The 26,088-nt window shown below is 32.1% G+C and overlaps 1 protein-coding gene across 1 annotated transcript; it reads left to right on the top strand.

Moving 5' to 3' along the window:
* The first annotated feature begins 17,972 nt into the window (after positions 1–17,972).
* LOC120114294 (60S ribosomal protein L15-1-like) lies at positions 17,973–19,669 on the top strand. The gene is made up of 4 exons (XM_039135255.1): positions 17,973–18,085; positions 18,473–18,639; positions 18,970–19,167; positions 19,253–19,669. Exons 1-4 carry the CDS (start codon positions 18,082–18,084, stop codon positions 19,496–19,498), a joined length of 615 nt encoding a protein of 204 aa, XP_038991186.1. The 5' UTR covers positions 17,973–18,081; the 3' UTR covers positions 19,499–19,669.
* Positions 19,670–26,088: the final 6,419 nt, after the last annotated feature.

Below are 26,088 nucleotides of genomic sequence, written 5' to 3'. Positions count from 1 at the left end.
TCAAATTCAAACGTTTAAAACAAATAATGCAATTCAAACAAACAAATCCAAATATTCAAAATGTTTTGAAAATGTTAGGATCCATTATGATTCAACCTAAGAAAACTAACAAGAGAAGTTCAAGCATCCGTAGGAGGATCAGGAGGAGATAGATGTGCCCATATATTAGCCACATCTCGTGTAAGCCCATCGAGTCTATCGTCCATAGCATTTAATCGGTTATCCATTGCTTCACGGTTAACTCGAATCTCTTGTTGATTCTCCAATTGTTGAGCCCCCATAGCAGTCAAGTGGGACTCTAAAGATGAAAACCTCATATCTAATGTCTCCATAAATGATTAGAAGTATGGAGGCATTTGATTTTCTTACTGTGCTGGCTCGTCATCGAGATCGTCGATATTTTGAAATAACTCTTGAAGTTTTGGATCATCGTCTGCTGCAGGTGCCGGAAGAGCTTGTGAAGAGCTATCTCCTGGTGTTTTCTTAATGGATCAAACCCATTGGTCCTTTTCCTGCTTCCATCCCGATTTCTTTAAATATGTCAAGTTGATTTCATTTTTGAGAGGGATAGATATATCAAGTCGAACCTTAAGCTGGGCTTTGATAAACAAGTTACTCAGAAGATAACCGTAAACTATAGTTTCACAAAGTTTCTTATTAGGGACAAGGTTTACGGTTTCAACGAGTTCAGAAAAGATAATTTGAGGTAGGTTTATTTTCTTATTATTCTGGATATAATGTATCCACCCAAGGTCTAAAGCTCTAAAAGTGGAGTATTTGCCTCTAGATGGTCTAAACCACCAAAGATCATCAGATGAAGAAAACGATCGTAGTGATCTAACACACCCGCACTCGACTTGACCTTGTAAGGAGTACCTACTACTTCTTTTTCATTATATAAACTGATATTATCTAAACCTAGAGTTAGTTATGTAGTCCGAGTCAATATAAATGAATTGACCTAGAAGATAGGATCAAATTCCTATTGTTTCGGTTCTAGTTTGGTTTTGGATACAAATCGCATTTGAATAGAAAATTCGAACAAGTTGTTGGTAAACTACTGGTTCGAGTTGAAAAAGGTTATCAAATTTCCAATCTTGTAGGGTAGGAAGATATCTAAAGTTCATTCTACCATAGCTCGAAGAGAAGAAATATGTTCTTCCCTAATTTTATACAACTCAAAGAGATAGGCAAACCTATGGTAAAGATTATCCCTACGGCCAGGTTCGTTAAAGCATGAGTTTCGAATAGTCATTTCGGGATCATCGGTATTAGGAATTTGTTGAATAGGAGGTGGATTTGGAGGTAGGTTTGGTGGTCAGTTTGAACGACTTGATGATGACCTAGGGCGTTTATGAGACATGGTTCAAGAAATCGGAATAGGATAGATACCTACAATTTTAAAACTCATGTATGCAATATAATCAATCCCAAAACTCAAATGAGTCCTCAATATTTCAAGGTTCTCTAAAATAATCATAATGGGCAATTTTAAAAACTATATTTGAAAACAATGTTTGAAAATCAATACATAGTTTTCAAAACAACATAATTAAATCAAAAACAACAAAAAATTATTTTGAAATTAAAAAAAAATGGTAAAATCTTGTATTTTTGATGAAATTGGTTGTAGAATATAGTTTAAAACTATAATATAAGGAATGCCCGATATCTAATTCAACCTAGAACTAATTAAAACTAGTCATAAGTTCAAAATCAATAAAATAGTAGTTTTAGAAAAATACCTTAAAGATTTTCAGATTTGAGTGAGATTAAATGTTGTTTGCACGATGTTGTTGATGCAAGCAGGATTAGGAGTTTCCAACTTGAAATCAAAGGATTTGAGCAATGTAGTGTTTTGGTAGAGAGGAGAGAAGAAACGGTGAGCAAGGGTTTATATTTGGGATTTTCGGCTAAATGAAGTTTTTAGGGATTTTAAAGCCTAAACCCGACAAGGGGTATCTGTACCCTTATGGCGGAATCGATACACATTCAAAGAGGGTATCGATACCTAGCAAGGGGGTATCGATACCTGGTGCACAAAAATGTCAAAAATCTATATTTAAACACTTAAAATGCTAAATTAATTAGCTTTAGTGGTATTGACAACTCATATATCGAAAATTAAAAATGTTCTATCAAACAAATCTATCCTTAAATTTTATTTGAACATAATATTAATTTTCTCTAAAGATCATAAACTCCCCCTAACTAATAGCAAGGAATGCACTCAAAAATGTTATTTTTATAAGCATTTTTCATCTTTTAATTAAAAGTGCTAAAAATCATTTTAAACACTAAGCGAAGATAGGTCAGTTAAACCTAATTCTCTCCTAAGTGTCCAAAATCTCTCTTTATTTAAAGGTTTTGTAAAAATATCCGCTGATTGATGCAAAGTATAAACATATTCTAGAACTATATCTTCTTTCGTGACATGATCTCTAATGAAATGATGTATAATTTCAATGTACTTAGTTCTAGAGTGTTGGATGAAATTTTTAGTGAGAAAAATAGCATTAGTATTGTCACACTTGATAGGTATGGTACTAACTTCAATTCCATAATCTAAAAGTTGTTGTTTCATCCATAAAACTTGTGCACAACAACTACCGGCTGAAATGTATTCCGCTTCAGTGGTAGATAATGCAACATAATTTTGTTTCTTTGAAAACCATGAAATCAACATATTTCCTAGGAATTGGCAAGTACCAGAGGTGTTTTTCCTATCTATTTTACATCCTCCATAATCCGCATCAGAGAAGGCATGTAAGCTAAAGCTAGAGTCTCTAGGATACCAAAGTCCTAAACTAGGAGTGTCTTTAAGGTATCTAAAGATTCTCTTAAAGGTTAGTAGATTGATTCCTTAGGGCATGATTGAAATCTAGTACATAAGCAAACACTAAACATAATTCGTATTTTGCTTGATTTATGAAGATGTCATCTTTTATTTACTTGATTTGGAGTCCCAAGAAAAATGAGAGCTCCCCCACCATGCTCATCTCAAATCCACTCTACATTATCTTAGAAATTCTTGGCAAAGAGCATCATTAGTAGAACCAAATATTATATCATCAACATAAATTTGAACTACTAATAAATCTTTACCTTTATACTTTAAAAACAATGTAGCGTCGACCTATCCTTTTGAAAAACATTTTTCAATTAAAAAATTTGACAATCTTTTATACCAAGCTCTAGGAGCTTGTTTTAAACCATAAAGCACTTTTGTCAATTTAAAAATATGATCTGGAAATTTTAAATCTTCAAAACCAGGAGGTTGTTCCACATACACTTCTTTTTTTATAAAACCATTTAAAAATGAACTTCTAATATCCATTTGATATAATTTAAATTTGTTGAAACCTGTAAATGCTAATAACATTCTTATTGCTTCCATCCTAGCTACAGGAGTGTATGTTTCATCATAATCTATGCCTTCTTCTTGAGTATAGCCTTGAGCAACAAGTCTAGTTTTGTTTCTCACTATATTACCACTTTCATTAAGCTTATTCCTAAATACCCATCTAGTACCTACAATAGATTTATTACTAGGCCTTTCAACTAATGTCCATACTTTACTTCTCTCAAATTGATTTAACTCTTCTTGCATAGCCATAAACCAATGTTCATCATTTAATGCTTCTTTAATATTATTAGGCTCTATGCATGAGATAAATGTAACATAATTGCATATATTTCTAAGAGAAGATCGAGTTGTTACCCCTTTCATGGATCACCTATTATTTCACCATCCTTGACATAGTTGTATTCTCTTGGGTAAGAGACTTCCCTTTCTTCAATGATTGGATTCTCAAGAACATCGTGAGTTTCCTCATCTTTTGTTTCTTCCTTTGATGATAGTTCTCCAACGTCATTTCTAACGTTATTTGTTTTTACAATACCTACGTCATCATCAACATAAGAATCCTTCCTCAAAAGGGGATTATCATCGAAAACAACACTTATAGACTCTTCTACAACTAAAGTTCTTTTATTAAATACCCGATAAGCTTTAGAATTTAAGGAATAACCCAGAAAAATTCCTTCATCACTTTTAGCATCAAATTTGCCAAGATTTTCTTTACCGTTGTTTAAAACAAAACATTTACATCCAAAAGAATGAAAATAACTAATGTTAGGTTTTTTATTTTTGAAAAAGTTCATATAGAGTTTTCTTTAAAATTGGCCTAATCATTACTCTGTTTATAACATAACAAGCGGTACTTGTGGCTTCAGCCCAAAAATATTTTGGCAAATGGTTAGACAAATTGTTTTCACAAAGCATGGTTCTAACCATTTCTTCTAAAGTTTGATTTTTCCTCTCAACAACTCCATTTTGTTGAGGGATTATTGATGCAGAAAAATTATGGCTAATACTATTAGAATTACAAAAATCAGTAAATCCAATATTTTCAAATTCAGTACCATGATCACTCCTAACACTAGTTATGGAGTAACCTTTTTCATTTTGGATTACTTTTGAAAACGTGATGAATTTTTCTAATGATTCATCTTTAGTACTTAAGAATAGAACCCAAGTATATCTAGAATAGTCATCTACCAATACAAAGCAATATTGTTTTCCACCCAAGCTAATAGTCCTAATTGGCCCAAAAAGATCTATATGGATCAATTATAATACTCTACTCGTTGATACATCATTAATGGACTTAAACGAAGCTCTTTGATGTTTTCCTTTAGCACAATCATCACAGATTTTATCTTTATCAAATTTTAGCTTTGTTAACCCTCTTACTAAATCTCCTTGAATTAGTCTTTGTAAAATACTCATGCTTGTATGTCCTAGTCTCCTATGCCATAACCAACTGTCATGTTCATCCTTAGCAACTAGGTATAAATTAGTCATATTTATTGAATATATATGCACCATGTATATGTTTCCTATTTTATGACCAACAAGCATAATCCGATTAGATGCATTGTCAATGACTTTACAACCATTTGTTTCAAATAAGACATTGTATCCTTTATCATAAAATTGACTAATACTCAATAGATTATACTTTAACTCATTCACATATAATACTTTTTCTATTTGTATGGAAGATGTATCACCTATAGTACCTATACCTTCAAAGTAACCCTTTGAGTTGTGACCAAGGTTATCACTCCTCCATTTTTGTCGTTAAGCTCTATAAATTGACTCTTGTCTCCGGTCATGTGTCTTGAGCATCCACTATCAAGGTACCATGAATTTTAACTTGTATTTCGCGCCTTGTAGCAATGCTCATTTCCCTACAAACATAGATTAATTTTTTATTTTTGGTGCCTGTTGAGTTAATCGATCGACGAATATGGCCAAGAGGGGGTGAATTGGCAATTAAAAATTTCGATGGAAGCTTTTGCAGAAAATTGAAAGTAATTACGCAACGATTTAGAGTGGTTCGACTTTCTCAACCAAAGTCTATGTCCACTACCTTAGCTATCCATAATAAGGATTTTTAAAAAATTCACTAATTTGTCTTTATTTTGAGGACAAAGAGTAACCTTACAAATCCCTCAAGAATTATACCCTAAATTCTTGAGAACACTCTCTCCCAAAGAGAACAATACAAATTTTGCAAACTTACAAGAAAATCCTCACAAGGAAAGATGTTTGCACAATTCTAGAACAAAGAAAGAACACACAAGAATTATACAATTGAGCACAATAAGTGTTCTTGAAAGCAAAAATGAATATTGAATGAAATAGGCTTGAAAATGCTCAAACTTGAGGTTTGATTCTTTCTCTTTGATTCTCTCTTGATTCTTGTTGATTGTTGTTTCTTGTTATTGATCAATGGCTTCTAAGCTTGTTTAAATACTCCTTCAATTGATTATGAACGTTGGGGATGATTAGTGGAGTCAATGGAGCCATTTAAGTGTGAAAATAATTAATAAAACAACTTGGAGCGTGGGGGGAATCGGTACCCCCTCATAGGGAATCGGTTCCCCAAGTGTAAAATTCAAATATTTCGACCCTTAAACAGGGGGAATCAGTACCCCCTTGGGGGGGAATCGGTTCCCCCCTGTTCCCTCCGAGTAATATGTTTTTCTCGGAGCCAAACCATTCAGGGGGAATCGGTTCCCTTTGGACAATCTGGAATTTTTGGCTTTGAAAAGGTTCGAAATACTTTGTAAAATTGTTTTGAGATTCTTTTAAGATTGAAACTTAATTTTACACTTGAGTAAGGATTAAAAATGACATTTGAAATATTTGGAGTAATATTTTGATGTTCGAATAATTATATCGAATATAATCAGAAAATCTTTTGTAAAATCTTAAAACTCATTTAACTTAATTTGTTATATCGAAATATTAGAATGTTTTCAACAATCTCCCCCTTTTTGATATAACAAAATATTTTAGTAATTTTAAGATTTTGAAATAAAGTTTGAAATTACTCCCCATTACTTTAACACTTCTCCCCCTTAACACCTTAACACTTCTCCCCCTTTCTGTTAAATCAAAAAGACTGTAAACATTTTAAAACAAGATTTTGAAAAACAGTAGTAAATTGATTTAGAAATTTAAAGCTTTAAGCTGCTAAGATCACAATCAAGAGAAATATTAGCCATTAGTTTCATAATCAGTATTCATAAACAATGTGAAATAGCAAAAATTGGTCATATATATAACATGATGTAAATGATGCAATAATGAATAAATTTAACCAAACCAAATATATTGAAATATAAGTTCAAACATCCATAAAACATCAAACAAATTCAAACATCCAACAATCAAAGTTAAACAATCCAAAAGCATTCAAAATATTGAAAACAATAAGTTTGAAGTTTTTATTTAATAAAGCTAAGCAAGAAACAAGGCCTAGTTGTCCATTGGCGGATCGGGAGGAGATAAATGTGTCCAAATATTGGTCACATCACGTGAAAGTGCATCGACCCTTTCATCCAAAGTGTCGAAACGACAATTCATCGTTTCGTTGGTAGCAGTTAGATTTGAATCGATGGATGCAAGCCTCATATCAAGATTCTCCATAAATGATCGGAAGTATGGAGGCACTTGATCATCTTGCTGTGCTTGTTCCTCGTGTTGCTCCGGCTCATAGTCGACGTCGTCTGCTTCCGGAGGTTGCTCACTGGTACGAACCCAAAGACCAGTTTCTTCATTGATTTTCCATCCCGATTTAGTTAAAGAGAATAGGTTGATTTGCTTTTTGAGTGGAAAATAGGCATCAAGGCCAACTCTAAGCCCGACCTTTTTAAATAGATTACTTAGAATACAACCGTAAACTAGAGATGAACATAGTTTCTTATTGGGAACAAGATTTACGGTTTCAACAAGTTCAACAAATAATCTATGGTAGGTTGATTTGAAGATTATTTTGGACACAGTGTAGCCAAAATAGATCTAAGGCTCTAAGAGTAGAGTAACGGCCTCCGGATGGTCGAAACCACCTAGAGATCATTAGATAAAGAAAACGGTCATGAAGATCTAAAACACTCGCACTATCCCTTCGTTTATACTGAGATCCTACCATTTGTTTTTAATTATCTAACTCGTCATTATCTAATCCTAATGCGGTGGCAATGTATTCCGGGTCAAGATGAAATAATCGTCATAGAAGATAGGATCGAATTCCTATGGTTGCGGTTTTATCCCGGTTTTGAATAAAAACGGCATTAAAGTAGAAGATACGAACGAGTTGGTGGTAAACTATTGGTTCAAGCTCGAAGAGTTTATCAAATTTCCACTCTTGTAGGGTAAGAAGATGTCAAAAATTGATGTCTAACATGGCTTGAAGAGATGAGATTCGTTCTTCCCGGATTTTGTAAGACTCAAAGTATTGGCAATAACTAAAGTAGAGATTTTGTCTACGACCGGGTTCATTGAAGCACGAATTACGAATGGTCATATTTGGATCATTGGGATTAGGATTAGAAATTTGTTGGATAGGTGGAGGATTTGGAGGTGAGTTTGGAGGTTGGTTAGAACGACTAGAGGAAGGTCTAGAACGTTTGTACGACATGATTTAAGATAATCGAAATGGAAAGAATAACCTGCAATTTTAAAACACATGTATGCAATATAATCAATCCCAAAACTCAATTGAGTCCTCAATATTTCAAGGTTCTCTAAAACAATCCTAATGGGCAAAGTTTTGAAAACTATGTTTGAAAAACAGGTTATGAAAAATTAATATGCGTATAGTTTTCATAGTAACAACATAATTAAATCAAAACACAACAATTTGAAAACAGTTTTTTTTTTAATTTCGAAAATTCAAAAATTCATTGAAAAATTGTGAGATTTTGATGAAATTAGTTGTAAAATCTAGTTTCTAAACATTAAACAATCAATGCTCGATCACTATTTCAATATAGAACTAATTAAAACTAGTCATATGTTCAAAATTTGATAAAATAGAAGTTTTAGAAAAATACCTTGAAGATTTTCGGATTTTGTGAGAATGTGATGATTTTTGCACTAGTTTGATGATTCCAACAGGTTTAGGAGATGATATTTGAAGTAATTCCGATTAGAAATCGATGTTTTGAAGCAAAGTGGAGATTTGGGAGATAGAGAGAGTGAATGGCGGCAAAAGGAAGAAGAAGAGAGTTTGAGAAAATAGAGTATTCTGGCTGTGTTATATCCAGAACCCCCATGGGGTATCGATTCCCCTATGGGGTATCGATTCCCCTACAGGGGGAATTGGTTCCCGTTCAAAGGGGGAATCGGCTCCCCTTCAGGGGGGTATGGATTCCCTCTGCACCAAAATGCTAAAAATATGATTTTAAACACTCAAAATGCTAAATCAATTTGCTCTAGTGGTATTGGCAACTCATATATTGAAAATTAATCATGTTCAATCAAACAATTTTATCTTTAAACTACATTTGAACATAAAATTAATTTTCTCGAAGAATCATAAACCCCCTAACTAATAGCAAAGAAAGTAATAAAAAATTATTATTATTATTATAAGCATTTTTTTTATTTATTCTTAAAAGTGCTAAAATTAATTTAAACACTAAGTGAAGTTAGGTTGGTCAAACCTAATTCTCTCCTAAGTGTCAAAAATCTTTCTTTATCTAAAGGTTTTGTAAAGATATCCGCTAATTGATGCAAAGTATCAACAAATTCTAGAACTATATCTTCCTTAGCGACATGGTCTCTAATAAAGTGATGTTTAATTTCAATATGCTTAGTTCTAGAGTGTTGGATAGGATTTTTAGTGAGACAAATAGCACTAGTATTGTCACACTTGATAGGAATGGTACCTACTTTAATTCCATAGTCAAAACGTTGTTGTTTCATCCATAAAACTTGTGCACAACAACTACCGACTGAAATGTATTCCACTTCAGTGGTAGATAATGCAACACAATTTTGTTTCTTTGAAAACTAAGAAATCAGTATATTTCCAAGGAATTGGCAAGTATCGGAGGTGCTTTTCCTATCTAATTTGCCCTCCATAATCCGCATCAGAGAAGGCATGCAAGCTAAAACTAGAGTCTCTAGGATACCAAAGTCCTAAACTAGGAGTGTCCTTAAGGTATCTAAAGATCCTCTTAACGGCTAGTAAATGTGATTCCTTAGGACATGATTAAAATCTAGCACATAAGCAAACACTAAACATAATGTCCAGTCTACTTGTGGTTAGATAAAGCAATGAGCCAATCATGGATCTATATAATTTAACATCCACACATTTACCTCCTTCATCTATGTCAAGCTTTGTTGATGAGCTCATTGGAGTGTCATGAGGTTTTCCATTTTCCAGTCCAAACTTCTTGAGCATATCTTTGACGTACTTAGCTTGATTGATGAAGATGTCATCTTTTTTTGCTTGAATTAGAGTCCCAAGAAAAATGAGAGCTCCCTCATCATGCTCATCTCGAATTCACTTTGCATTAGCTTAGAAAATTCTTGGCAAAGAACATCATTAGTAGAACCAAATATTATATCATCAACAAAAATTTGAACAACTAATAAATCTTTACCTTTATGCTTAAAAAACAATGTAGTGCCAACCTTACCTTTTGAAAAACCTTTTTCAATTAAAAAATTTGACAATCTTTCATACCAAGCTTTAGGAGCTTGTTTTAAACCATAAAGTGCTTTTGTCAATTTAAGAACATGATTTGGAAATTTTGAATCTTCAAAACCAAGAGGTTGTTCCACATACACTTCTTCTTTTATAAAACCATTTAAAAATGCACTTTTAACATCCATTTGATATAATTTAAATTCATGAAAACATGCAAATGCTAATAACATTCTAATTGTTTTCATCCTAGCTACGGGAGCGTATGTTTCATTATAGTCTATGACCTTTTCTTGAGTATACCCTTTAGCAACAAGTCTAGCCTTGTTTCTCACTATATTACCACTTTCATCAAGCTTATTCCTAAATACCCATCTAGTATCTACAGTAGATTTATTACTAGGCCTTTCAACTAATGTCCATACTTTACTTCTCTCAAATTGATTTAACTCTTCTTGCATAGTCATAATCCAATGTTCATCATTTAATGTTTCTTTAATATTCTTAGGCTCTATGCATGAGATAAATGCAACATAATTACAAATATTTCTAAGAGAAGATCGAGTTGTTACCCCTTTGGATGGATCACCTATTATTTCACCATCATTGACATAGTTGTATTCCCTTGGGTAAGAGACTTCCCTTTCTTCAATGGTTGGATTATCGAGAGGATCTTTAGTTTCCTCATCTTTTGTTTCTTCATTTGATGATGGTTCTCCAACGTCATGGCCAACGTCATTTATGTTTATAATACCTACATCATCATTCACACAAGAATCCTTTCTCGGAAGGGGATTATCATAAAAAACAACATGTATAGACTCTTCTACAACTAAAGTTCTTTTATTAAATACTTGATAAGCTTTAGAATTTAAGGAATAACCCAGAAAAATTCCTTCATCACTTTTAGCATCAAATTTGCCAAGATTGTCTTTACCGTTGTTTAAAACAAAACATTTACATCCAAAAGGATGAAAATAGCTAATGTTAGGCTTTTTATTTTTAAAAAGTTCATATGGAGTTTTCTTCAAAATAGGCCTAATCATTACATTATTAATAACATAACAAGCGGTATTTGTGGCTTTCGCCCAAAAATATTTTGGCAAATTATTTTCACAAAGCATGGTTCTAGCAATTTCTTCTAAAGTTCGATTTTTCCTCTCAACAACTCCATTTTGTTGAGGGGTTCTAGGTGCTGAAAAATTATGGCTAATACAATTAGAATTACAAAATTCAGTAAATCCAAGATTTTCAAACTCAGTTCCATGATCACTCCTAACACTAGTTATAGAATAACCTTTTTCGTTTTGGATTAATTTTGAAAACGTGATGAATTTTTCTAATGCTTCATCTTTAGTACTTAAGAATAGAACCCAAGTATATCTAGAATAGTCATCTACCAAGACAAATGCATATTGTTTTCCACCCAATCTAGTAGTCCTAGATGGCCCCAAAAAGATCTATATAGATCAATTGTAATACTTTACTAGTTGATACATCATTAATGGACTTAAAGGAAACTTTTCTATGCTTTCCTTTAGCACAAGCATCACAGATTTTATCGTTATCAAATTTTAGCTTTGGCAACCCTCTAACTAAATCTCCTTGAATCAATCGTTGCAAAACACTCATACTAGCATGTCCTAGTCTCATATGCCATAACCAACTATCATGCTCATCCTTAGAAACTAGGCATAAATTAGTCATATTGATAGAATCTAAATGCACCATGTATATGTTTCATATTCTATGACCAACAAGCATAATCAAAGTAGATGCAATGTCAATCAATTTTACAAACACTTAATTTTAAAATAAGATGTTGTATCTTTTGTCAAATTCATCTAATCGGATTATGCTTTAATCCATTCACATACAAAACATTATGCAATGTTGATTATCGAGATTAAGAGCACATGCATAAAGTTTTTGAAAATGTTATGCATTAAAACTTTATAATATTTTAAAAAAAATTATGCATAAACATTAAGAAAAATTTAAGGTCAAAATTTTACAAAACCAAAGTTCTTGAAAAATCGATATCAATTGTTAAAGAGATATCAATTACATTTTAAAAACAATTTTGACCAAAAATTAATATGATGAACTAGAGTTTATAAAACATTGCCAAAAATTACTATGTTCATCATACAATATTTTTCAACATACATTAGATAAAACATAATCATGTAGAATTATTCAATATTTAAAACCTCATGCATGCATAAACTAAATGAGAAACCAAATAAAATAAAAACATTAAGTTTAGAGGTTACCCATTCCTTTTTCATGTGTGGCTAGAGCATCTTGAATATCATCATCTTCATCACCATTGCTCCTACACACCTACAAGAGACATTTAAGTAGATTTTGGTATCCAAATTGCTTTGGATCCTTGAACATTAGTTTCATTGTCTCTTGTTCCTTTTGGAACCCATACTTGTCTAATTTTAAATCGTTTTCCTTTCTTTAAAGGACAAGTATGTTACTTATGACCATGATAATGACAATGTGAACACATTGTCATTATTGAACTAGATGAATTATTTAAAATGATCTTTTTTTTCTTTTGTTAAACATTCAAGCTTAACTTTCAAATCAAAATTTTCTTTTTCAATACTTTCAAATTTCATTTTTGAAAGCTCTAAATCCTTCTTCAAGATTTTATTTTGATTTTCAAAATCCATTTTTGTTTCTAGAAGAAGTTTGTTTAATTTGAAAATTTCTTTTTGATTTTCCAAGTCTGTTTTAGCTTTCAAAAAAAGATCATTTTTAGCAATAAATTTAGAAATCAATTTATTGTATTTGGAGTTCATGGTCTCAAACTCCGAAAATAATTCATCATAAACATCTTGTAACTCATTAAAAGATTTTGAATTTAATCTATTTGAGTTAGAAGATATCTTTGGCTCTGTGAGAGCTAATAGAGACATCACCTTTATTGGTTCTTCTTCTTCCTTGTCTCTATAGATCTCCTCAAGCTTATCCCACATATCCTTGGCATTTGAACAAGAAGAAACTCCTTTATATACATTAGGATCAATTGCGCAACACAACATGTGCATAGCCTTTGTATTTTGTTGAGCTTTCTTCCGTTCTTAATCACTCCACTTCTTTGCCTTCTTCGTATGAGAGGAATATCTTTCCTCGATTATCATCCAAGCTTCCATATCATGTGCTTGGATAAATATCATCATGAACCTCTTCCAATGATGATAATTTGTTCCATTGAAGTAAGGAGGCACGTCAATTGGTCTGAATTCTTACATGGAGAATGAACCGGAAGTGGACGACATCTTTATCGATTTAACTCTTCCTGAATCGACTCAAGAGGTGGTTAAACCTTCAAATGAGTGAGGCTATGATACCAATTTTTGAGTTAATCGATCGACGAATATGGCCAAGAAGGGGTGAATTGGCAATTAAAAATTTCGGTGGAAGCTTTTGCAGAAAATTGAAAGTAATTGCGCAGCGATTTAGAGTGGTTCGACTTTCTCAACCAAAGTCTACGTCCACTACCTTAGCTATCCACACTAATGATTTTCCAATAAATTCACTAATTTGTCTTTCTTTTGAGGACAAAGAGTGACCTTACAAATCCCTCAAGAATTATACCTCAAATTCTTGAGAACACTCTCTCCCAAAGAGAACAATACAAATTTTGCAAACTTACAAGAAAATCCTCACAAGGCAAGATGTTTGCACAATTCTAAAACAAAGAAAGAACACTCAAGAATTATATAATTGAGCACAATAAGTGTTCTTGAAAGCAAAAATGAATATTGAATGAAATAGGCTTGAAAATGCTAAAACTTGAGGTTTGATGCTTTCTCTTTGATTCTCTCTTGATTCTTGTTCATTGTTGTTTCTTGTTATTGATCAATGGCTTCTAAGCTTGTTTAAATATTCATTCAATTGATTTTGAATGTTGGGGATGATTAGTGGAGTCAATGGAGTCGTTTAAGTGTGAAAATAATTAATAAAATAACTTGGATCATGGGAGAATCGATACCCCCTCATAGGGAATCGGTTCCCTAAGTGTAAAATTCAAATATTTTGACCGTTAAACAGGGGGAATCGGTTCCCTCCGAGTAATCTGTTTTTCTCGGAGCCAAACCATTCATGGGGGAATCAGTACCCACTTGGGGGGGGAATCGGTTCCCTCTGGACAATCTGGAATTTTTGGCTTTGAAAAGGTTCGAAATACTTTGTAAAATTGTTTTGAGATTATTTTAAGATTAAAACTTAATTTTACACTTGAGTAAGGATTAAAATGACATTTGAAATATTTGGAGTAATATTTTGATATTCGAATAATTATATCGAATATACTCATAAAATCTTTTGTAAAATCTTAAAATTCATTTAACTTAATTTGTTATATCAAAATGTCAAAATATTTTCAACAGTACCCAATTTCTTTTGGGTCCATATTCATTAGTACTTAAAATCCTAGTCCCCTTGGGTATCCATTTGTGTAGGATATCCTTATCTTTAGTAGTAATGAGTTCTTTAGGAACCCATATACTTTTAACGATTTTTCCATTAGAGGTTCTTCGGAGAACTCTATGATTGTAGTTTTTAAAACTTTTTCTAACAAAGTTGGATTTTGAACTTTCTCCATTTTTAAAACGTTTTGTTCCAACTTTATCAAAAGTAGTTTTAAGATCATCAATTTTCTTTTGATGATCATCATTCACTCTTGAAAGTAGGTTATGCAAATCAACATTTTTCTTTTCAAAATCATCTAATTTGATTTGCAATTCTTTGACCTTACTTTCAAGATCAATGTTGGTATTGGATATGAGATTATTTTCATTTTTTAATTTTGAAATATCATTTTTGTATTTTAAAAATAATTTATCATAATCCGAAGCCAACCCAATATATTCCTCTAACAGCTCATCAAAAGAATAATCTTCAAAATTGGATGAGTTAGAGGTTACCTGAGATCTTTCCCTGATGGCCATCAAGCATAAGTTTGCTACTTCTTGTTCCTCTTCATCGGAAGCTTCTTAATCGCTCCATGTAGTCACGTGTGCCTTGTGTTTTTACTTCGATTGACCCTTCTTCTTCAATTATGAGCAATTGTACTTGACATGACCCGGCTTTTTGCATTCGTAGTAAATGATAGGGTCTTTTTCCTTTGGTTCATTCTTGAAGCTTTATTTAGTTTGAATTTTCTTCCTTGGTTGGGCTTTACCAGTTTTCTGAACCGCTTGGCAAATAATGTCACTTCCACGTCATCACCATTTTATCCAAATCACTCTTATCTTTTGTAGATTTAAGAGAAACTCCAATGTTCTTCTTCTTCTCCATCTCATTCTTTATTTTGTCTGTCTTTTCAAGATCTACCTTTTCTTGAAGCATCATTTCATGAATTAGGAGAGAACCAATTAGCTCATCGAGGGTTAAGGATTTTAAGTTTTTAGACTCGATAATTGCCGTCTTCTTTGATTGTCAAGCTTTTGGAAGAGAGTAAACTAACTTTCTCACAAGCTTCTCGTTTGGAATGATCTCTCCATATGATTTAAGACCATTGACAATCATGGAAAATCTATCCGTCATAGCTTTGATGTCTTCACCCAGTTTCATCCTGAAATTTTCATAGCTATGAGTTAGAAGACTAATTTTAGATTCTTTTACCTCGTTTGTGCCTTCATGAGTGACTTGTAGTTTATCCTATATCTCTTTGGTGGTTATACATGATGAAACTCTCATGTATTCACCTGGTCCAAGAACAAAAAATAATAATATGGATAACCTTTGAGTTGAGCTGGAACATTCTTGTCTCTCCTTCACTCCACAATCTTGAATGAGTGGAAGGTATGATGTATCCGTCTTCTATGATATTCCATGCTCCTATGTCACTTGCTTGAATGAAGTACCTTATTCTATTCTTCTAATAAGCATAATTAGCTCCATTGAAGAAATAAAGTTTGTTGATTGGCATTGAATCAAGACCAAAGTCGAAGTTTGAAGTGGAGGTCATTGATGACTTGAATATCGATATAACTCTTCCTGAATCGACTCAAAATGTGATTAAACCTTCAAATGAGTGAGGCTCTGATACCAGTTGTTGAGTTAATCGATCGACGAAATAGCCAAGAGGTGGTGAATTGGCAATTAAAATTTTGGTGGAAGCTTTTGCAGAAAATAGAAAATATTTGTACAACGATTTAGAGTGGTTCGACTTTCTCAACCAAAGTCTACATCCACTACCTTAGCTATCCACACTAAGGATTTTCCAACAAATTCACTAATTTGTTCTTTCTTTTAAGGACAAAGAGTAACCTTACAACTCCCTCAAGAATTATACCCCAAATTCTTGAGAACACTCTCTCCCAAAGAGAAGAATACAAATTTCGCAAACTTACAGGAAAACCTCACAAGGTAAGATGTTTGCACAATTCTAGAACAAAGAAAGAACACTCAAGAAAGCCTTTGCCACAAGGCCAAGATATTTTGTTGGTTCAAAATTGGACAATGTTTTAGATATTGTGTTTGAAGTTATTTTACACATGCATATATAAGTTATATTAAAAAAATAAAATTATAGAAAATAATTTATATAAAAATAAAAAAAATAAAAAAAATTATATTTTTTTATTTAAATAATAATATTGTAAGTTTAATAAATATTTATATCACGAAATAATTTATATAAAATGTTAATATATATATATATATATATATATATATATATTATATAAAAAATATTACATCCAATATAATTATTTAAATTATTTTATGATTTAAATATTTATTAAGCTCACAATATTATTATTTAAATAAAAATATTAAACTTGTTTTTATTTTTAATTATTACATTAACTATAATTTATTATATATATGAAATATAATTTATTTATTACATTTATTTTAATAATTTAATATATATATATATATATATATATATTGTGTGTGTGTGAAATAACTTCAAATACAATATATAAAGAATTTCGCAATTTTAAATTAATTAAACAGCATGGCCTAGTGGCAAAAGCTTGCCTAGGGACACCATTGGGTCCGAGAAATGTAATCTTTTACACAAGTGTTAACACGTGTCATCACCTGATTGGTGAGAGAATTTATTTAATTGAATTAAAATAGCGACTAGATTGATACAATGTGTAAATATTAACGACTGAATATATAATTTTGCTAATTTGACTTAACTGCCAGGTCATCACCTCTGTTAAAAAATAACGGACAGTGGCTTAAATGAACCATTTAAATAGTTGAGTGGTCTATTTGATCGTTTTCAAACGTTGGTGGTCAAAATGATTTATGCTCATAGTTTAGTGGTCACCCGTGTAGTTTATTTAATTTATATATTTATCTTTCAACCAAATGATGATACGTGTCACTAAAAATCAAATAAGACACAAACATGGAGCTTGGTTCAGTGGTAAGGCATAAACAAACCATCCCCAGGTGTCCCAGTTCGATTAAATAGATATTAGATTAACGTTTAAGACGATGAACCATACGTGATTGAAAAATTTTGAGGCTTATGGTTCGTCGTTGATGATGACGACGGTGTTGACGTGGTGGTCAATTGTAACGAATGTTAAAGGAAGAATAAGAGAAAATAAAAAAAATTAAAGACAAATAACTTTTCAAGGATCTAGAACGAATCTATTTTAGTGTAAATTTAAGTTTTCAAAAAAAATATTATTTTAGTTTATCTTCCATGTTTTAATTAACAACGGAATGGACAAAACAAAAATAATATGAAAGTTAGATGATAAAATTATTTATTTTTTAATTTAGTGATGAGAATAAAAGTGAAAAGAAAGATGGATGATGATAACGGGAACAAAAATCAGTCACCGAAAAGCACGGCAGAAGAAATGGGTATTGGATTGGGCCAAAAATTTACTTGAAAGGCTCACATGTAATTTAGTCTCTCAAGACAAGAACCATAATACACAGCCCAGTTTAGGGTATCCAAATAAGGCTCGTTCTTTATAACAGGTTATTTATTTTATCCCAAACCCTAGCCTCTCTCAGCTCTATTCTTCTGCACAAGCGAAATCCTAGCTGCACTCTGCTCCACTCGCCAATGGGTACTCCTTCAAGCTCACTTCCTATCTATCTCTGCTATTCTAGCTGCATATGTTCTATATAATTGTCTTTCAAGTAGTTTTCTCATGTGTTTCACTTAGGCCCTTTCACATTTCCATTAAGGAATTGTTCCTATATATTCGTTTTTATCCTTTAGGATTTTGAAAAGCTGAATGATTTTCATTTTTTGTATTGGTAATTCTTCTTTCGTATTGGTATTTTTATATGTTAGCTTTTTTCTCCATTTTTAATTTTTTATTTTATGCCGCCGTTATGCTATGAAATAGTTTATCGTTTCAGTGGAAAGCAAATATATTTACAATTTCTTTGCATAGCTGTTTCTTTGGATTAAGGTGCAGGCTTTAATTTATGGGAGTAATAAATTGTAGGGGCTTATAAGTACGTATCGGAGCTATGGAGGAAGAAACAGTCCGATGTGATGAGGTTTTTACAGAGGGTGAGGTGCTGGGAATATCGTCAGCATCCCGCAATTGTTAGGGTCAATCACCCTACCCGTCCTGATAAGGCACGCCGATTGGGTTACAAGGCCAAACAAGTAATGCCCGATTCGACATTTTTTGAATGCTTGTTCTAGTTAGGTGTTTGAATTATTTTCCTTCTAAAGAACTTAGCTAGAATGCTAGCTTTAAACTTGTGTTTGGATGAGGTCGAGCTAGTTGTCCCCTACTTAATCAAAGGATATTTCTTTAAATCACTTAGTTTATATAAAATGGTATATAAATCACATTGTTAGCTTTTGGAACCTAACGGATTGGTCAAATATTGACTGACTGCCAATAGTCATCTTTAATTTTCAGTTGAGTTGAACTTGCATGCACTTCCTTTTCAAATGATTGCATCTGGAAATTGTGCATTTGTTGTCTAGGGTTATGTGGTTTACCGTGTACGTGTTAGGAGGGGTGGTCGCAAGAGACCTGTTCCCAAGGGTATTGTGTATGGTAAACCCACAAACCAGGGTGTCACCCAATTGAAGTTCCAGCGCAGCAAGCGGTCCGTTGCAGAGGAGCGTGCTGGTCGAAAATTGGGAGGTCTCAGGGTTGTTAACTCGTATTGGATCAATGAGGTATGTAGGACTTGCTAAATGTTTTTGTTTGCCATAAAGTTGCAAAATTGTTTGGCTTTCATTTCTGTCTGATTTTCTCCATTAGGATTCTACTTACAAGTACTTTGAGGTTATCCTGGTTGATGTTGCACACAATGCTATCCGCAATGACCCAAGAATTAACTGGATCTGCAATCCAGTTCACAAACACAGAGAGCTTCGGGGGCTGACATCTGCCGGTAAGAAAAACAGGGGTCTGCACGGGAAGGGCCACCTGCACCACAAGAACCGACCTTCACGCAGAGCAACCTGGAAGAGAAACAACACTCTTTCCCTTCGTCGCTACCGCTGAGTTTGTGTTGCTTGGAATTTTATTTCTTCCCTTGTTATTTTAGAAGTCATCATTTTGAGTTTGAAGGTTTTTGAAGTTCTAAAGATTGTTAGTCCTTGAATATTGCATGCAGTTTATTTTTGTTTGAGATGCTAAGAATTTCTTAAATTATCTTTACTTGCTTTTCAGAACAATTGCTTGCACAATTAGGGCTCTTATTTTTTTTCTTTAATGCCTTTGGTTATCATATTGAGCTGTCACTGATACTGCCTTTCATTTTGGGGCCTAGGGGCTAATGTCTTGGATTACCATATCATCCCTTTTACTAATTAGACTATGGGTGAAAAATCAGCTTAGAGTTACCATCAATATAGCTCTCTTTGATAAGTTGCAGTGCCTGCCTGATTCCTTGTTTTGATTGGTATACTTTAAGCAGATTAGTCGTTGAGCGACACGGTATGCCAAATTTTTTATTATAATTCAGGCAGTTCACTTATTGGGTATTAGACATTATTAGAATGCTCTCATGTAATTTTCAGTGCGTTGCATATACCAACATGTTAAGAGAATCTTTAAAAGGTTCTTACCGTTGGGCATTATTTTGCATGTTGAAGGCAACTTCTTTCATTAATGTCAAACTGTAACACGGAAACAGCCAGATGAGATGGTACTTATTATCCGTAGGGTCGATTGTTGAAGAAGGCTACATTTCATTGCATTCTTCTTCCATTTTTGTATCTCCAATCATCACTTGATGTCTACGACCCTTGTATCAAAAGTTGGAACATTTGGTTTTTTTTAAAGCCTGCATGATAGTATGAATACCTTAGCCAATTAGTAGTGGAAGGATTAGGAGAGCCCGAAACACTAGGAAAATATTACCCCTGAAATGTGTGTGTCAGGAAGTTCTAAGAAGCAGTTGAGAGGATTATGATTAAATATATAATAGAATTTCTATAAGCACTGTCAAAACCTTGACAAAAGTGTGCACGTTTTGAAACATGAGTCAGCATCCATCATTTTGGGTTATATATTATATAACATTTATAAAATCACTCATTTTGAAAAGATTTTTGGAAGTTCTTTTTTGAGGAAGATAATTTTAGATGTATGCCTTAAAAATCAGATTAAATTTTTTTTGGCTCGAGAGTTAATTGTGGGGAAAATTGAAGCATAACACGACACCTAAAAAAATCAGTATCTTTAATATTGTGTTTTGTCCCATCTCATTATAAAAGAATGTTAATTTGAACTTAAATTTGAAATATGATTCATTGAATGAATGTAGATTTGTGAAGGGTGTCTTATTATGAATAATTACAAAAGTTGCACTTCGGTAAGTTTGGGTACTACCCCATGAAGCATGGAATTCTTTTTTGTGCAAGATGAAATGCTAAAAAAGTGAAAGAGGAATTCTATAGGTAAAAATAAAGAAGCAATGATCATAGGGAAATAAAATGCTTCATGATTTTGGACGAGAAATGAAGAGAGATATAGAAGAGATGAAATGAAAGAAAAAAGGATGCAAACATTTATTGAACTGATAAACTGTTAAACACGATCCCCTACAACAGTTATCTATGCTTTCTGGCTGAAGAAAAAGGGCTAGTTTTAAGAATTACAATGATTTAAAAAAAAATGAAGAGGTCCACAACAATCCAGTTATTTGAGACAGTATTTTCCTTTCTTCAGAATTTAATTCATTTTCTGCCACAATCCTAGGTCAAACTGTTCTCCAGGGTCATGCATACCCCTTGCAAATACTTTTCCAAACCTTATCTTTGGCTTGGCTCCCTTCATGATTGTGAGCTTCACTCCCATCATGGTATTCTTCGACAACCTAGGCTTAGGGGTTTTACTCTTTTCAATGATGAAAGTGGCCTTAACGAAGTTAATATATTGAAAAGAACATTGGAATACATTTTCATCCAAATATATGTATGGAGCATTAGTAGATGCAAATGCAATGATAACCCCCTCGGAGCCTACACCGACCAAATATCCCTTTGTCGTAAATTTTACCTTTTGATGGAGCATTGAGGAGATTACTCATACGGAATGGATTCAAGGCCTTTCCAATAAGCATTTGTAAGTCGGTGTGATGTTCATAATTATGAACTCTATGTCACACATGCACTCCTAATCAAAAGGGGAACAACATGAGTTGAGCAATTTGAACTCGATTCAGTCAAAACTCGATCAAAGCTCGATTTGGATTGACTCAACTCGAATTCGAGTTCGACTCGAGACCTTAACGAGTTGAGTCGAGCAAAGTCCAACTCGACTCGACAAGTTCACGAACAACTCGTTAAATGTTTTAAATAATTTTTTTAGTAATTATCTTAAAAAATATTTTATTCAAAAAATTACTAATTTATTAATAGAAAATAAAAAAATAAATTACTAATACATTAATATTAATATATTTTACCTATATTTAAAAAAATATGATAAAAATCTCAGTGAGCTTAACAAGTAACGAGTAATAATTTTAGCGAGTAACAAGCGACAAGCTTAACGAGCAACGAGCAATTAATGAGATTAACGAGCAATGAGTCGAGTAACAAGTTTTTTTAACGAGCTTAACGAGCAACGAGTCAAGTTGAGCAACAAAATTTTTTAACGAGCACTGTCCAACTCACGACCGATTTACTCAATTAGCACCCCTAGTCTAGTCCTATCAAAATCTCTCATCGTAGTGTGACAAAATTTCATACAGGGGTAGATGCACTAAGCCCCCATAGGGGTTATCCATATTATTTTACAAAGACGGTAAAATTTAGTTTAATGTATTAAATAAAAAAATTTCATACTTGTTATTTTTAAAAGATACTAAAAGATACATATGTTTCTCAACCAATTCTTCCTCATTGGGTTGATAGTAGACCATCAAGGGTTGACTAGTCTCTAACTGTCCTTCAACGACAACTTTTTGGATAAATTATACAAATGATAATTAATTTTTGAATAAAATTTTGTTTTTTATTAAAGTTTTAAAAGTAACAAATTGATAACTAATCTGATCAATTTGTAACAAAATGATTACTAATGTTATCAATTTGTAATAAAATAGTCACTCCATTTTTTTTCGTTAAATGGATGTCATGGCAATGTTAACAAAAATGTGAATATGTTTTGCCTCTAAATTACTGCTAAAACATTAAATATGTCATTCAATAATGATTTATATCTAATTTATCCCTTAAAATTTTTAAACTTATAAAAAACTTCGAAAATTTCAGCTATATTTGAATACTTTTTAAAAAATAAGAATATATAAAAATATTAAAAATTAAAATATCTTGAAAATACTAAAAAAAAGGACGAGTTTGTAAGAAAATAAATATTAAATATATTCTTATTTATTTCAATTAACCCCAATTTGTAGAGAGGTTTAACTATTTTCGAAGAGAAGAAACTAGCTTTAGTTTCGACAGCAGCTCTCAAAAGAAAAAAAACATCATATTGCTCTTAAATAATAAAATCAATTCCCTTTTTGCAATTGTGTTAAAGGATTGCATCATTCACTTAACACACTGCCACCAATTTCGATAAACAGTGAGTGAGATGTATCACTAGCCTTCACTGGTTAATTTATAGCATAAGCATTTTGAGTTTCTTGTCACTCACTTAACAATCGTGACACAGTCAACAGTGAAGGTGCCATGCTATTATTTCTAATAGTCACTATAACTGCTCAAATCGAGGTTAATTAAAATACATTTAGTATTATTTTCTTATAAAGTCATAAATTTTCAGTATTTTCTAGATATTTTAATTTTAATTTTTACATTCTAAATGTTTTCATAGATTTTTTTTAAAAAAAAATTATTAAGTATATATATATATATATATTGTATTTTTTAGAAAATTAGAAAAGTTTTAGGGTAAATTAAATATAAAAGTTATTATTTAAGGATTTCTTTTATGTTTAAACAATAGTTTATGGATAAAACTAAATATTAATCTTTTTTTAATGTTGCTACATCATCAATTTAACAAAGATAACGGTGAAGTGACCATTTTTTTACAAATTGATAACGTCAGTGATCATTTTGTTACAAATCGATAAATTAGTGATTAATTTGTTATTTTTGAAGCTTTAATGTGAAAAACCAAAATTTACTCAAACATCAGTGATCAATTGTATAATTTACCCTTACGTTTTTTTATAAACATACATCTTTTTCCAACCATCCTTCACAACCTTAATTTCCATGTCTTACCTTTTTATAAATTTCACAAAGAAAGTTTCTTCGTATAAAATGATAATTTTTTAACATTGATTGACTAGTCTCGTCTTAATCATTATCAAAGTTATTTTTAATATTGATATCATACATATCGGTGTCTAATCTCAAGTATCGATAGTCATAAAGTTTACTGGAAAAATAAAAATTTATGACATATTTTCTTAAGTTAAAATTTTACCCCTCAACTTTTTAAGTTTTACAGAATGGTCATTGCCTTCAGCAACTGATTCGCAGTTCATTGATTTAAATCTTAATTCGATCTATTACATTTTTGCCCTGTGTTCTTTCAATGTTACTTCTTGTTTTTTTTAATTTAGTCTTAATATTATTTTAATAATCAAATACGATATCTCTTACTTGGTTAAATGTCTCGATCGAGCATGGAATGATTCATAAACATTGATACCCAAGATTTTTAAATAGTGAAATCGCAACAAAATTGGTCTAATAGGCCAAGCATGAAAAGAATTAGCCCAATAGGCCAACCCAAAACTATTTTGGAATCAACCAAAAATTCTATATTACTGAGAAAAGTCACCACGTCTATATGGTGAGTTTACCTGAAAATTATATTTTAATAGATCTATGTCTGTGGGTCCTATGAGGTATAATATTTTAATATATTTATTGGAACTCATCATGTCCAGTGTCAAGTTCCACTTAAAAAATATTTTTTGTTATTTAATATATTACTTTTTAGTATATAAGTATTATTTTAAAAACCCATGGAACTCGTCACCTGAAAGTGACGAGTTTCGTTTGATTTAAAAATCTACTAGTCGTTCATGGTCGTTGGGCAACAGGCAGGTTTTTAAAATTCAATTGGAACTCGTTATGTGGGAATGATGAGTTCTACTGGTCATATTTCAAATTTATTTTTTGTATAAATAAGGTGAGTGGATGGTGTTTATATGAGCAGTGAGAAAGAAAAAATATTGAGGATCAAATCATTTATTTGTGAGAAAAATTTCATTTTGATTTCCCGAAGAGTCTTTTTGGGTTTGACTACTCCGGCTACGACTATCCTAGTTTAAGCTCTTCTTTAGATAAAGAGAGGGTAAAAGAGACAATAAAGTTTATAGTTGAGGAAAATAAGTAGATGAGGAAACTTGTAGAAGATAATAAGAAGATGAAAACAGAGAAGAAGGAGTGTGAAGACTTACCAATCTATCATAGTAAACGACTTCTAGAGGGGCATGAAAAAAATAAAAATAATAGTATGGAATTTGAGAAGAAAAAGAAGATGATGAACAAAAAAAAGAAAGACAAGAAGAAAATGAAAATGAAAAATAAATATGAAGACTTATCAATCCGATGTAGTAAACGAATTGTAGAGAGGGTTCAAAAAAAATTAAAATAATGTATACAAATATTGATTTTTATGTTTTAAATATATGTATGAATTTATCTTTACTAATGAAGTAACTATTGTATTAAGTAAAAGTCATTTATGAATAGTTTGCAATTATGTATGAATTAAAGTGGAAGTTGAAAATAAGGATGTTTAAAATACATAGACAAACATAAAAAGGTACAATGAAAAATATAAAGTAAAAGATAAAAAATTAGAGAAATACATAAACGTAGTAAGAAAAGTACAACTAAAAACATGAACTAAACACAATTATGAAGGTTTTATCGTCCAAGTCGATATTTAGGAATATGTGGACAATGCTCTCTGTTGTGTCCTTCACCTATGCAATGACCACAAAGCTTTATTAGACCTTGCTCTATTTGAGGATTATCCATATCAGTATGAATTCGACTAGATTGAGGTCAACACTTCAACTTCCTACGTAATTATGGATTAGGTAACCATTCTTCAGAAATAGTTGGTGTAGGCCAATAAGCATCGTTTGAGAGATACTTAAACTCATATATGTATATATTACGCATAGTGTACAGGCTATAACAATCATCAACATAAGAGCATGGGTCAACATTAACATGCATACATGCAATGGCATCCTGAGCACATGTGAATCTAAAAGCTTGAAATCAATTGCGATCACACCATCTTCTATTTAGATTACCATTGTATGTGGTAGAATTGCCACCCTCATGTGCTCGAACAAGTTCTTGGACAACGTAACCAGAATCAAGTCAAGAAAAATTAGGAACAAACATTGAAGTCGCATGTGTTTGATTTTTGTTCATTGTCTTCTTCAAATCTATAGTCCAATTTCTCCCATTGTTGATCATGACCTTTATTTATGCATATTTGTCTGCCCAAACTTTACCCAACCTAAAGTAAGTATTTCTAACTACTTGTTACCGGACGATGTCGAGTCCCTTTAAGCACTGAATTGATACATTCGATAAGGTTGGTTGTCATATGGTGGTAACATCGACCCTGAT

This window comes from Hibiscus syriacus, unplaced genomic scaffold (genome assembly GCF_006381635.1).
Source record: "Hibiscus syriacus cultivar Baekdansim isolate YM2019G1 unplaced genomic scaffold, ASM638163v2 tig00110221_pilon, whole genome shotgun sequence".
NCBI lineage: Eukaryota > Viridiplantae > Streptophyta > Magnoliopsida > Malvales > Malvaceae > Hibiscus > Hibiscus syriacus.
This window is presented reverse-complemented; position numbering and strand designations above follow the sequence as displayed.

Bases quoted from the DNA above. Each gene is read 5' to 3' on its own strand.
- LOC120114294 (XM_039135255.1), top strand. The intron at 18,640-18,969 runs GTAATGCCCGAT...TTTGTTGTCTAG, and splicing joins TGGGTTACAAGGCCAAACAA to GGTTATGTGGTTTACCGTGT. The intron at 19,168-19,252 runs GTATGTAGGACT...TTTCTCCATTAG, and splicing joins ACTCGTATTGGATCAATGAG to GATTCTACTTACAAGTACTT.